Source organism: Mus pahari, chromosome 2 (assembly GCF_900095145.1).
Source record: "Mus pahari chromosome 2, PAHARI_EIJ_v1.1, whole genome shotgun sequence".
Lineage (NCBI taxonomy): Eukaryota > Metazoa > Chordata > Mammalia > Rodentia > Muridae > Mus > Mus pahari.
The window spans coordinates 151,551,973-151,567,217 of record NC_034591.1 but is presented as its reverse complement, the minus strand read 5'-3'; the positions used below and the strand labels follow the sequence as shown (position 1 = coordinate 151,567,217).

Here is a 15,245-nt window from a genome sequence, read left to right as displayed (position 1 = left end):
GTGTGTGTGTGTGTGTGTGTGTGTGTGTGTGTGTGTGTGTGTAGAGAAGCTAGAGAAGACGTCCCAGGCAAAGAGATGGATAGGAGGCCTATGGTATCCCAGCCAGTCTTGGCCAAGAGATCTAGAAATTTTCTAGAAAGCAAATTCTTCTATGCTAGACACAGGAATAAGATGTCTGGCATGCTCCACCTGGTTAGTCACAGGGTGATTGAAGGAGACTTCAGTCATTGTAAGGAAGACCTTTCAAAGATGAAGAGGTATGTGTATGGGCAGGGTGGGACTTAGCCCAAGCTCAGGTTCGTGTTGAGGTCAGCAGTACCTGGCTGGCACACCATGCTATAGCTTCTCAGGATGTTGCATGGTAACCTCTACAGGCCATCAGAACAACTTAAGTAACTAGTAATTAACGGAATTAGTCCTTCAAGTGTTGGTGTTTATACAGATTATATCTGAAGCTGGGCGCAGTGGTGTTTACCCATAATCTTAGCACTGGGGAGGTGGATGGAATAGGCTTAGGAGTTCAGGGCAGCATGGGCTATATTAGACCTTACCACAAAACAGCAGAACATTATCAACCAGGTCACTGTAAACACTGGATTTGTAGCAATTGACTTGAGCACGTGTATTCATTTATATGGTCATGTAGCTTCACACACAGTGTTAATTTTCTACCACTATAATGAAATGCCTGGCACATATCTTTAATCCCAACACTCAGGAGGCAGAGATGGGCAGAGCTCTGTGAATCCCAGGCCAGCTAGGGACTCTTTCTTAAAAATAGATGAATAGATAGATAGATAGATAGATAGATACATACATACATACATACATATATGTAGATGAATAGATGATAGACAGACAGACAAGAAAAAATGAAACGCTTGATGTTCTATGAAGAATAAGTGGCTAACTTAGCATGTGCATTTGCGTGTTCACCAGCACAGCATTGGCATATGCTTAGTTCTGAGCTGCATTTCATGATGGGGCAAAGCCAGAGCACTGTCAAAGCCACTGCATCTCAACCCAGGAACAGGGAGGAGGGCGGAGGGAGCACAGCCCTTAGTCCTCCTCAAGAACAGTCAAGAGACCATGAGAAGCATTAGTAGCTTGGCCTCAATGACAAGGCTCTCCTTTGAGGCCCCGCCTCTCAACGGTGTTACTGTCCCTAGTAACAGTCGCAAGACTTCTATCTTAGTAGACCCTGGATGGACCCTAGACCATAGTGAAACTTGGGCATGTAGTTTTAATTAAATTTATTCTTAAATAAGTTCTGGTGGTACTATAATCAAAATGAATTTTTAAATTCCTTCTTCCAATCGTATATCACACATTTGTGTGTGTGTGTGTGTGTGTGTGTGTGTGTGTGTTAGTTGGTCACTGCTACATTACAAAGAGCCCTAAAACCCAGAAGTGTAACATGATATTAGTCATTCAGCATCTCATGGATTTTGTGGACCAGAAACTCAGGTAGTTTCAGTGAGGAAAGTGTCTAGATGGTAGCCAGATGTTACAGAGACTGGGGACCTGCGGGGCTGGACGTGAAGGTGGCAAAACTGAAGCATGGGGTTCCCAAGGGCACTCACAGTGCTGGTGTGGCAGCTGACACTCCTTCCTCTCCACTCTAGATTCTCCTCGGGAGTGACTAAGTGTCTCCATGACAGGGTGCTTGGTTCCCACCAAATCAGGTGACACAGGAGAACAAGCTGGTCTGCCTATTGTGACCTGACTCAGAGGTCACATGGCCACTTCCTCCACATTCCATTTATTAGAAGGGAGGGATTGTGACCAGTTTACACTAAAGGCAAAAAATTAGAATTTAACTCTTGAAGCAAAAAAAAAAAAAAATGTGGAAAATCCAAGGCCACCACTGTACCCCGCATTCAGGCATCTAGAATGAGGACTGTGAGTCTAAGGCCAACCTGGAGTACACAGTGAGACTGTGTCTCAAAAAACCAAAACAAACAAAGCACTATGTAGATAGTGCTTTTACTATTTGATTTCACTTTATTTATTTTATTTTTGAGGCAGGGTTTTATTATGTAGTCCGCTTGCCTGACACTCGCTGTGTAGACCAGGCTGGCCTCAGACACATAGATACGCACCTTACCATCACTTCCAGAGTCCTGGAATGAAAAGGGGCCCCACCATGGTGTGGAGCACCTGGCCTCCAGTGATATTTGTCATTGTTCCTTCCCTGAGACCTTTCTGTGTTCTCGTGCTACATGTATGTGTAGAGACTAACTCAGGGAATCGGTGCTCTCTTCCCATCGCGTGGGTCTGGAGATAGAACTCAGGTCTTCGGGCTTGGTGGCCAGTATCTACCTAGCAACACAGCTCTGAGGTCCAGAGCTCCTCTCCAGCCCCAGACTTCTCTAAATTATCGATTACTTATAGGAGATTTTGTAGATTCCTTGGGATTTTTTTTTTTTCTATCCACAAAGGACTGTCATCTCTGAATGAAATTTTCTCTCCTGTCCTTTGTGTGCCTTTGATGCCCTCCCTCCTGTGGTTATCTGGGTAAGATCTTGGGGTTGGTTGATGCAGACCAGGTAGATGAAAACCTTCACCTGCTGTGGGGACAAAGATGTGGGTTTCCTATTAGCTATGGGCTTTCCCTCACGCCCACGTTTGTGGCAGTAACTGAAGTCCTTTCCCTCCCACTGTGCTGGGAGATTTTGTCAAGAATGCTTTGTTTTTATCTTACCAAATCCTTTTCCAGCACCTATTGGGAGGAGCATATGGCTTTTCTTTTTTTACAAACATTGATTGATTTATGCCTATTGATTTTCTGACATTAAGCCAGTTTAACTTGGTTAATCCTAATCATGATTCATTATTCAAAATAACAGGACTTTCTAATCCAGAAGAATGACACAGAGACTTATATTTATTATGAATGCTTAAAGCCTTTGCTTAAGCTTGTTCCTATCTAGCTCTTATAACTTATTAATCTAATTCTATTCTACATCCTGTCACTTGGTTTGCTACCTCTAAATCTCTAGTCCCAACCTGCTTCTTCCTCCACACTGAACTGGTGAATTCTCCCACACCTGACTCTCCCAGAGTTCCCATCTCTGCCGGAAGTCCCGCCCAGTCTCTCTCCTCCTTTGCTATAGGCCATCCGATTTTTAATAAACCAATCAGAAAGTGAGAGAGGGAGTGTTTACAAAATATGATGCAGCCATATGAACAATTCCAAAGACAGAGCATTTGAATGATGCAAAGACAGTCTTCACACAGTGCGCAATAGTATTATCTCAACAATTCAATTTGTTTTTTTAATTCCAAATTACCAGTGTATTGCTAAGGGCTTTTGTTTTCTATATCTGAGATAGAGATACTGGTATGTTTTCCCTTTGAGATAATAGTGTTAGCAGCAGGGTAAGCAGGCCCTGAACATAAAACTGCCCTTCCTCTTAAATGTTGTGAAGGAGCTTCTAAGGGCTGGTGTGATTTTCTCAGCGAAGTCACTGAGGCATGGAATGGTTCTGGAACATTCTTGGGAATTGAGTTTCTTTCATTGATAGAAGCTCTAGTGGTCTAACTCTTGAATCTGTGTCTTTTAAGGATTTTTTTTTCCCCCAGTTCTAAGGTTTTTTTTAATGGAAGTTAAATGTGTCCCCTGACATTTTGTCATCTGTAGAATGGGCCATCGTGTTCATTGTCCTTCTCATTATCATGTTAGTTTGTGTTGATTTCAACAATTAGTTTCTTGTTTTCTTTTCCCAAGAGCCAAACCTAAGTTCTATTAATTTGTTTCCTATTCTTTGTCAGTTTTCTTCTTTATTGTTTCCATTTTATCATTTTTCCCTTCTACTTTACAAGCTTAGATAGCTGATTTTGATCTATCAAGAGCACATGAAACTGTAAACTGTCCAAGATGTGCTTTCACAGTCCTGTTTGACCCATAGAGTTAAGGTAATATATTTGGTCCTATGCCTGCCATCTTGATATTTAGTTTCTTTATTTCATCTGTCTTGTATCTATCTTGATATTTAGTTTCTTTATTTCATGTCTTGTATCTATCTTGATATTTAGTTTCTTTATTTCATGTCTTGTATCTATCTTGATATTTAGTTTCTTTATTTCATCTGTCTTGTATCTATTTTGATATTTAGTTTCTTTATTTCATGTCTTGTATCTATCTTGATATTTAGTTTCTTTATATCATCTCTCTTGTTTCTCTGTTTCTCCTTATAAGCATTCTAACACAGTGGGGCTGGAGAGGTGGCTCAGAGGTTGAGAGCACTTGCTCTCACACTTCACTTCAGGTTAATATTTAATTATATATATAAAAACACGGGTAGGGCTGGGGATGTAGTTCAGTTGGCAACGTGCCTGAAAGCTTTAGGTTCAATCCCCTGCATCACATAAACTGGATGTGTTGGCTTCTGCTGATAACACCAGTCCTCAGAGGGAGAAGGATCAGAAGTTCAAGACCGTGCTCTGCCTTCTTACTGCTCTTAAAGACAGCCTGGTAACTGGATGAAGTCTTACTCCCAGAATCTCAGTCCAGCTTAATCACTTCTCTTTTGACCCCGTCCGTCTCTGTACACAGGCGGGATCTAAGACAGGAAGTCATAGAACTCCAAATTTTTAGTTTCAGGGATTGCAGCCTAAGGTGCAATGGACAGTAAGGACCCTGAGGGTGGGAAGCCTCGTTCTCGTGCCACCGTTGGCCACTTTCTAGAACTTTCATAGCATTTCTAATTAGAAATAGCACGGAAGTCCACACCTCTAATGCCAGCACCCAGGAGGCAGAGGCCGGCAGATCCATCTCTGTGAGTTCAAGGCCAGCTTGGTCTACAGAGTGATTTCCAGGACAGCCAGGGCTACCTAGTAGGACCTTGTCTCAATAAAAAGGAACAAGAAAGTGGCGGAGCCTAGACAGGACCGGCCAAGCACTGTGAAAATTAGGCCACATTCAAGGCTTAAATTAATTGCTAATAAAGTTGTTTGTGTTCTGTTATAGAGTAAAAAGGAAAAGAAAATCTTTTTTTTCTTTACAATTCCCTACTATGTGCCTGGCTTTGTGACCTGTTGATAACATTTGTCCTATACAGAGTAAAGTAGGTCATTTAATTTCTACCAAACAAACAAAGATAATCAATGGTACTATATTTTGAGTCCTTAAAGACAGAAATAGGTTGAGAGAAGTGAAATGGGCCACACAGTCAGATCAAAGCCAGAGAACCACATCGAGTCCCGGGTTTGAACACAGTATATCTGACTATGCTCTTTCTTGTTATGGCTCGGTTTGTACTGAACAGAAATAGCTCCAAGGGAGGAAACCATGAACTCAGCCTGGGGTCATGAGGAGCATTCGCTTGCCGACCAAAGCTGGAACTCATTCAAAGTGTCTTTAATTGACCCCAGTAATGATGATCCTGAGGCTCCAGGCTTAATTACCAGTAATGGAGGCTTTCTGCAACATTCTGAGTATGTCTCACCGTGTGTGTGTGTGTGTGTGTGTGTGTGTGTGTGTGTGTGTGTGTGTGTGTTCTTGGTGGCACTGTATTGGCGTGTCCTGTCTCCACCCAGATACACACGGGTACACACCACAGGAATGTAATGTCCCCTCAAGTTTCCCAGGGGAGCCCACATACAGTGTTACCCCTAGGAATACATCTTTTTTCTTTAAGTGCCACCGTCAGTGTGTGAGGTCAGAGGACACTGTGGTATGCTCAGTTCCCTCTGTCTGCCTTTTCATGGATTCCAGGGATCAAACTTGGACAAGCAGGCTTTGTGTAACAAGCACAGTTACCCCCTGAGCCTTCTGGCTGGCCGAAAAAGGGTTCTCTCATTCCCAGGCAGGGGTGTTTAGACTAGCTCCTGGGTGATGTTCACATACCGGGACCAGAGCCCATCCTTGGAGCCACCAACTGTCTCTGTGGTTCCCAAAGCACAAGCCTTGCAGTGGACACTGGTGAAAACGAAGCCCGATGCTCCAAGCCTCAGGAGAATTTAGTCTCTCTCAGGTCCATAGTGTGGTTACTTGCCTAGGTTTTAAAGTTGTCCTTTTAAGAAAGGTATGCTGGGAATATTTCAACGAACCATAATTACTGTTACTAATTTCAAGTTATCACTTTGATCTTGGAGGCTTTGTAAAATCTATACAAATGATTCACAGGTGAGCACAGGGCCAAGTTACAGCTTGAATCGAGGGAGGGACGAAGGAAGAATGGAAGGAAGCAGGACTTGCAAAGGATTACAGGCAGATTTTGTAGCACTTGATTCTGGTTTCCTTAGACTCCCTTTTGGGTGTGTTTTATCTCCTTTGGCACCGTCCCAGGATGCGATGTCTTCTGAGGGACACACCTGTCTTAGTCATCTTTCACCACCTGGCTTGGGGAGTGTCCTCCCTTTCAGCTTCAACAATCCCACCCCCATATTGCTATTCTCCTCCGGATGAACTGGCTGTTCAGTGATCCCCCAACTCCTCCCTGCATATGCACTGCAGCCCCCAGGACTTGCTTTGCTGTTCAGAGACCCCCCCAACTCCTGAGTGCACAGCGCAGCCCCCAGGACTTGCTTTGCTGTTCCTGTTGCAGTCTCCTCATGGTGTGTGTGAATTGTTTTCTTTTACACGACTGTACATCTGTCCCCATCACCCTTGTCAGGGGTGTGCGGCCAGAAAAGAACCGTGTTCCAAGTCTGTCCGAGATGATTCCAGACTTGCTGTGTGTGTGTGTGTGTGTGTGTGTGTGTAGATCAAAGAATGGCTTCCACCCTTCCCGAGTGGGGAGTCCCAAGTGCCATAGATGCATAAATACTATTCACTATTTCTTTTTCAATAAATTTAACAGTTATTGATTGAGCACTTCTGTGTATTAAACTTTTAGCACCTTTTTGTGATGCTGAAATGGACAGGTATGAGTCAATACGACAAATTGCCTTCCTTAGTAAAGTTTATACACTGAGACAGGAAAAAAAAAGCAAATAAATAATAGATCTGGAGAGATTTCTCAGTGGGTAGAGTGCGTCCCACAGCTCACACCAAGAACGCTGGGCGTGGTGGTGGGTGGGTATATTCCCAGAGCTGGGAGCAGGGACTGCTTGGTGCCTGGGGTTCCTGGGGTTCCCTGGCCAGCCAACCTCGCTTACTGAGCAAGCTCCAGGCCATATTGAGGGACCCCTTCTCCAAAAGTAAGGTGGGAGCCTGCAAGATAGCTCAGCAGAGAAAGCTGCAAGCTGCTGGCCTGGATGACCCAAATTCAATCTGTCGGGTCCATATGGAGAGCACTAACTCCCTCTGGTGACTCGCTGACCTCCCTGACCCACACACGCACGCCACAGCATGCTTGAGCACACACTATCTTTTTTAAAAAACTTTTTATTGATTCTTTGTGAATTTCACATTATGCACCCCAACCCACTCATCTCTCCATCCTTTTGTTTCTGCCCTCTACCCATGCAACTTCCCCTCAAATATGAAACCAAAAAATTAAAAAATAAGAAAAAAAATCTCCTGTGGGAACTTCAGACACACACTCTTTTTTTTTTTTTTTTTTAAAGATTTATTTATTATATGTAAGTACACTGTAGCTGTCTTCAGAAGAGGGCGTGAGATCTTGTTACGGATGGTTATGAGCCACCATGTGGTTGCTGGGATTTGAACTCCAGACCTTTGGAAGAGCAGTCGGGTGCTCTTACCCACTGAGCCATCTCACCAGCCCCAGACACACACTCTTATTTATTAATTATTCACTTTACATCCTGATTGCTGCCCCCCTCCACCTCCCCTCCCACACAGTCCCTCCCCCATCCCCTCTTTCCCTCTCCTCTGAGAGGGTGGGGCTCCCCTAACCCCACCCCCACCCTAGCACATCAAGTCTCTGCAGGGCTAGGCTACCCTCTCCCACTGAGGCAGCCCAGCCAGGGGAACAGAATCCACACACAGACAACAGTTTTAGGGACAGCCCCCGCTGCAGTTATTGGGGAACCTGCATGAAGACCAAGTTGCACATCTGCTACATATGTGTGGTGTGGACCTGTGTCCAGCTCATGTATGCACTGTAGTTGGTGGTTCAGTCGCAGAGTCCAAGGGAGTTGACTCTGGTAGCCCTTCCAGAGCTGTCAGTCCTTCCCTCTCACACTTCCATAAGAGTCCCCAAGCTCCATCCACTGTTTAGCTGTGGGTTTCTGCATCTGTTGCAGTCCGCTTCTGGGTGGAGTCTCGCAGAGGACAGTTATGCTAGGCTCCTGTCTGCAATCATAACAGAGTAGCATTAATAGTGTCAGGATTGGTGCTTGCCCATGGGATGGGTCTCAAGTTGGGTTGGTTATAGGTTGGCCATTCCCTCAGTCTCTGCTCCATTTCTGTCCCTGCATTTCTTGTTGACAAGAAAAAATTGGGGGTAGAAAGTTTTGTGAGTATGTTGGTGTCCCCATCCCTCCAGTAGGGATCCTGCCTGGCTATTGGAGGTGGCCACTTGAGGTTCCATGAGTTCCAAGGTTCCATGAATCTCAGCTAAAGTCACCCCCCCCCCATAGGCTCCAGGGAGCGTCCGCCATTCCAGGCCTCTGGTACATTCTAGAGATGCCCCCCAACCCTGCCAGCCACCAGCTTACATTCATTCTCCTGGCCCCCCGGGACTCTCCTGTCTCTCCCCAATCTGATCCTGAACACCCCCATCCCCTCCCCATCTCTCACTCAGTTCCTTCCCTCCCTCTGCCTCCCATGATTATTTTATTCCCTCTTCTAAGTGAGATTTAAGCATCCTCACTTGGACCTTCCTCCTTGTTTAGCTTCTTTGGGATTGTGGGATAGATCATGGGTATCCTGTGTTGTATGGCCAATATCCACTTATCAGTGAGTACATACCATACATGTCCTTGTGGGTCTGGGTTACACTCAGGATGATATTTTCTAGTTCCATCCATTTGCCTGCAAATTTCATGATGTCCTTGTTTTTAATAGCTGAATAGTATTCCATTGTGTAGATGTACCACATTTTCTTATTCATTCTTCCATTCTGGCTATTATGAATAAAGCTGCTATGAATATAGTGGAGTACCTGTCCTTGTGATAGGGTATAGCATCTTTGAGGTATATGCCCAGGAGCAGAATAGCGGTTCTTCAGGTAGACTATTCCCAATTTTCTGAGAACCTGCAGGATTAATTTCCAGAGTGGTTGCACAAGTTGCATTCCCACCAGAAATGGAGGAGTGTTCCCCTTGCTCCACATCCTCTCCAGCATGTGCTGTCCCCTGAGTTTCTGATCATAGCCCTTCTGACTAGTGTAAGATGGAATCTCGGGGTTCTTTTGATTTGTATTTCTCTGATGACTAAGGATGTTGAACGTTTCTTCATGAGTTTCTCCACCATTCGGTATTCCTCTGTTGAGAATTCTGTTAGTCTCTGCATCCCATTTTTTTAATTGGGATATTTGGTTTGTTGCTGTCTAACTTCTGGGTCCTTTATTTATTTTGGATATTAGTTCTCTCTATACATACATACACACACACACACACACATACACACACATACTCTTACTTAAACAAACAAATGTAATTTAATATATATTTTTTAAAATCTGGGTGTGGTATTGGACATCTTCAGTCCTACATTGGGAGGCAGGAGCAGGTGTGAATTTGAGAACTTGAGGCTCACCTGGTATTCATAGCAAGTTCCAAACTAGCCAGGACTACATAGGAAGACCCATTTCAAAACACACACACACACACACACACACACACACACACCCCAAGCCAAAACAAACCAAAGCAATCCAATTAAAGGCAATGTATTGTGTAACTGAATTATGGTCACCACATATGTTTCCTATGGCTACATAAAAACAAGGGATCAAAACGTCGAGTCTGGAAGCAGTCTGTGATCAATATTGCATTTTTAGGTTGGCAAGGTGGGTCTCTCTAGGCATCTCTGAGGAGCCCTTCATCCTGTAGGTTGGCTGTGGGCTTCATAGCTGGCTCTTCAGATCTCTGATGTAGGATGTTCTGGATCAACTGACAGGACCTGGACCACACTTACAGGGTGTGTTCCATCTCAGAGAACAAGCCAGCTCCTTCTCCAGGTAGTCCAAGGCCACAGGACTAAGCAGAAGTGGGTGGTGGTCTCCTGAGTTCTCTGCTTTGAACAAATCCTAAATTCAGCCTGGTTTTAAGGGAGAAGTCAATGATACGACTGAATGGGAGATGGTGCAGTCATGTGGCAGGGAGTGCAGACAGAAGAGTGAGCCGCAGCCTACACGGTTTGCCACCAGGAGCTGAGCTGCATGTGGATTGAAGTTCACAGCAGTCAGCCCCTAGTCTACAAGGACTCGTTCCCAATTCCTCCAAGGCTGTCAGAAACTGATGGGCCTCTATCTGTGACTCTGTCTTTCCCTATCAAATAAAAGTACAGTATGGGGGTTGAGGATTTAGCTCAGTGCATTTGCCTAGCAAGCACAAGGTCACAAGGTTTGGTCCTCAGCTCTGGGGGAAAAAAAAAAAGTACAGTATGTTCAATTTCTAAATTGTCAGTGTAAAAGATTAGCATTTATTAAAACAGAAAATAACTGTAAGAAAGTTATAAATTTGATTTTTCTGGTTTTGGTTTTCTGTTTGTTCTTTTTATTGTTTTGTGTTGTTGTTTTGGGCTTTTGTTTTTGTTTTTGTGTTGTTGAGACAGGATCTCATCCTGAAGCCCAGGAACTCTTTTTAGTCTTGCTGGCTTCACACTTGTGCTGACCCTCAGCTTCTCAAGTACTGGGATTATAAGCATCCTCCAGTCCAGACTTTCCAGGGAGTATTTTTAGGCCACAGCATTATAGAGAGACCCTGCACCCCACTTGGTCTCCCATCCTAGAGAACAGGATAGCACGGGCTCCTTTTCCAGGCAGAAAAGGTTAGCCAACCTAGAAATGCAATGTTGATCACAGACTGCTTCTAGTCTCAACGTTTTGGTTCCTTGTGTTTTAGTGAAATCGTGTGTGTGTGTGTGTGTGTGTGTGTGTGTGTGTCTGTGTGTGTCTGTGTGTGTGTCTGTGTGTGTGTCTGTGTGTGTGTGGTATATGTGCATGCCAAAACACACATGTGGAGGTCAGACCACTTTCAGGAGTGGGTTTCGGGGACAGAGCTCAGATTGTCAGGCTTGGTGTCAGCTTTTCCCTGCTTCCTCACCTGGCCCTTAAGGTAGGCTTTATTTACTGAAAAAGACTCACTACTTCTTAACCTCAGCAACAAAGTTACCATATGAGGATGGGCATTTATAGAACACTGGCATTTCTCCTTTTACCCTTAACTGAGAATGATCTGCCTTCCAGAGCTGCTGGTGGGGGATGACAGCTAGGTTAGGATCAACAGGAACTATGTTTCCCTTTATGGCCAAGCATGGGGACTTGGTATCCTCCTTTTATCTTTTGCTTGCTGTCTTTAAGCTCAGCAATATAGAGTCACTCTTCCCGAGTAGCTTTTGCAACCCAATTCATCATTTTGTTTTTGCTGTTCAAGAACTCTAAGCAGGTTGTATTTTTCTACCCTCTGGTCTCTTAATGACCCTTACTCTACAAGGAGAGTCTCTCAGGCACTCATTCACAAAAGAACGCCTGCCCTCTTGTGTCCAGAGAGGGTACTACAGCAAGGAGGGGCTTGGCAAACCTGCATTCCACTGGCTAGGATCCTCCTTCTCCAGGGCTCGCCCACAGCGGCCACGCTTGATTGTTGTTTAAGCGAAAGGGACTTAGAAATGAATGAGCTGTTCCTGAAAACTGTCCCACCTTCTGTCCCATATCCAGCCTGTGTCTTCCCAGAGAGGGTACTCACTAAAATTGCGTTCAAGGGTGTGCCATCAAGCCTGCCCGCTGGAGTAGGAAACTCACTTTTGCTCCATAATCCTCTTGTGTAAGCTGACCCAGTCTTGGAGAATCTCATTCAGTCGGACACCCCTCTTACCACTAAGATTCTTACTCCGAACCTCCGGACCTTAAAAAGGTTGTGAGAGCCGAGTGATGTCATCAGCCTCAGGCTGTCAGAGGTGAAGTGCCAATAGCCAGGTTTGGTGTGAGCTGTGCGCATTGACTGAAATGCAGCCTCATCTTTCTTTCCTTTCTTTTTTTTTTTTTTTTTTTTTTTTTTTCGAGACAGGGTTTCTCTGTATAGCCCTGGCTGTCCTGGAACTCACTCTGTAGACCAGGCTGGCCTCGAACTCAGAAATCCGCCTGCCTCTGCCTCCCGAGTGCTGGGATTAAAGGCCTGCGCCACCAGGCCCGGCCAGCCTCGTCTTTCAAGTCCTCTTGTTCCTTGCTTTGTTTGTTGAGGTGGATAAGAGTTTCATGTGGCCCAAGTTGGCCATGACCATCAAATCCTGATCTATTTCTCTCACCTCAGAAGCACTGGGACTACAGACCCAGACCACCACATCTGGCCAGACTTTGGCTTTATGTAACCCCTCTACTGGACTCCAACCCTGCCTGGCCCATCTCAGGCTCCTAGAATCTGCACGGTGATACATATTAGGAGGGAACTGAAAAAAATCATAAAACTCCTGTTGCTTTAGTTATTAATGTATATGAAAATGCTAATGTTTTAGGTGTGAAAAGGAAGTTGGTATAAAGATATATATATATATACATACATATATATATACAGATATATATATATATATATATATATACAGATACATATACATATACATATATGGTTGAGTTAGCCATTCACAATATGTATTTATTTAAATATCAGATGTACTCTATAGATATGCACAGTTTTACTTTTTAGTTAACAAACCAAAACAAGGACTCTCCCAGAGATGGCTCAGTGGTTAAGAGCACCTGCTGCTCTTACAGGGAACCTGGGGTTTGGTTCCCAGCACCTACAGGGCAGCTCACAATTGTCTGTAACTCCAAGTTCCAGGGGTTCTGATGCCCTCTTCTGGCCTCCTTAGGCACTGCACATATGTGGTTTATGATATACATACATATATACATATATATGATATACATACATATAAACCCTGGTTTATTAATACACATAAATTTTTTAAAAAAATAAATACCCCAAAACTGTAATATTAAGGGCCAACAAGATCTCTCAGTGGGTAAAAAAAATGCTTGCTTTGAAATCCTAATGGTCTAAGGTCAGTCCCTGGGACCCATGGAAAGGTGGAAAGAAAAAAAGTTTCTCCTGCTGTGATAAACACCAGGACCAAAAGCACCTTGGAGAAGAAAGGGTTTATTTCAGCTCGTAGCCTATAGTCCATCACTGAGGGACATCAGGGCAGGAACTTGAGTGAAGACTATGGAGGGAGGAACTGAATGAAGCAGAGGTCATAGAGGAGTTCAGCTTACCGGCTTGTTCCACTGCTGTCTTATACACACCAGGGCCACCAGGCCAGAGATAGCATCAGCTGTGGCTTCTGAGCTTTCTCGTGTCAATCAATAATCAAGATGATGACCCCCAGGCTTGCCTACAGGCTGTCTGACAGAGGCATGTTCTCAACTAAGGTTCCATCTTCCCAGATACATTCAAGAAAGTGTCACGCTGACAAACAAACAAACAGGACAAGAAGCAGCTGCACAAAGTTGTTCTTTGCCCTCCAGTTGTGCTGCACACAGTCCAAGTATCTGCACACATGCCATATACATACAACAGTGATCCACTGAATGTAAAATAAATAACATAGACAAAATGTTAAGTGAAAAATGGTTTAGATAATAGCATGTAGATAGTAGTGCTCAGATATGCCAAAAAGAATGGGGATGTTACAAAAAGGTAGACATCTGAGCCTATGTTGGTCTATTCTGTCATAATGGAGGGGTTTAGACTGGTTTAGACTGGTTAATCTCCAAACAGAAGTCTGTTGCCTGCAGTTCTAGACACTGGGAAGTTCAAGGTGAGGGCAATGGCAGATGCGCTGTCTGTGAAAGCCCTTTCTTAGAGCTGGTGCCTCACTATGTGTGCACGCGGTGGACAGAGCAAGCACACTCTGTCTGGTCTCTTTCCAGTGCCTAGCCTACCCCTGGTTCTCAGACATTTCTTTAACACTCTCAGTTGTAGACCTCCATCAGTTGCTGACAATGCTCTGTCCTTTCACTGGTCCGGTTGTGTCTGGTCTACCTGTCCACCCTTACCCAGCCCAGACCCCAACACAAGCCTACACTGTCTCCAACATTTAGAAGACTCTGTGAACCAGGGTGTCAAAGCCTACTTTCAAAGCCAGGTTCAGATTTACACATGTAGATTCATCCATGTTTAAAAGTCATAAAGACTCCAATAAAATTCATAAAGAACAGAGAAGGAGGAGGAGGAGGAGGAGGAGGAGAAGAAGAAGAAGAAGAAGAAGAAGAAGAAGAAGAAGAAGAAGAAGAAGAAGAAGAAGAAGAAGAAGAAGAAGAAGAAGAAGGAGGACATCTATNAAGAAGAAGAAGAAGAAGAAGAAGAAGAAGAAGGAGGACATCTATTGTTTTTTAAGATTTATTTATTTTATGTATATGGGTACACTGTATTGATGGTTGTGAGCCTTCATGTGGTTGCTGGGAATGGAGGTAGCTCACTCTGGTCAGCCCTGCTCCCTCTGGCCCAAAGATTTATTATTATATCTAAGTATACTGTAGCTGTCTTCATACACACCAGAAGAGGACATCAGATCTCATTATGCATGGTTGTCAGCCACCATGTGGTTGCTGGGATTTGAACTCAGGACCTTCGGAAGAGCAGTCCGTGCTCTTACCCGATGAGCCATCTCTCCAGCCTGACATCTAAATTCTTAACTGCCTAGCAATGGTCCCTACACACGCCCCTCAGATATCCAGGCTTTTTTGTCAATCTAGAAGGTTATGGGCTCTAGTGGCACCTGTGCACACAGCAGCTTAGTAACTACCAAGTAGCTGGGCCAAAGCTGGGAGCACCTGCTACAGAGCAAAGCAAGCCACAGCTGCTACTCTGCCAGACCCACCGTGTGTGTGAAGCCCTGTGATGATGGTGGCTGTGAGACCGTGTGGACATGCGATAACCTGTGCATTTGTCTTCTTCTAGGGTTCTTGGAGTCCCTGGATGACTTTTACATTCTCAGCAGTGGCCTAATACTGCTGCAGACCACCAACAGCGTGTACAATAAAACCCTGCTGAAGCAGGTGGTGCCCGAGACGCTCCTGGCCTGGCAAAGAGTCCGTGTGGCCAACATGATGGCAGAGGGTGGTAAGGAGTGGGCACAGATATTTTCAAAGCACAACTCTGGTAAGTGGTTCTGTACAGTACTCCTAAGGCAGGTGCCTATGTCTAGCCTTACAGTTGTTAACCAATTG

At 44.5% G+C, this 15,245-nt stretch overlaps 1 protein-coding gene across 1 annotated transcript in view; it reads left to right on the top strand.

Annotated features, from left to right (window-relative positions):
- The window catches only part of Plbd1 (phospholipase B domain containing 1), a 51,069-nt gene that overhangs the window by 31,487 nt on the left and 4,337 nt on the right, over window positions 1–15,245 (top strand). Inside the window, exon 7 of the mRNA XM_021191483.1 lies at window positions 14,977–15,177. Within this exon, the coding sequence (XP_021047142.1) occupies window positions 14,977–15,177 (201 nt within the window). The remainder of the gene's footprint in view (window positions 1–14,976; window positions 15,178–15,245) is intronic.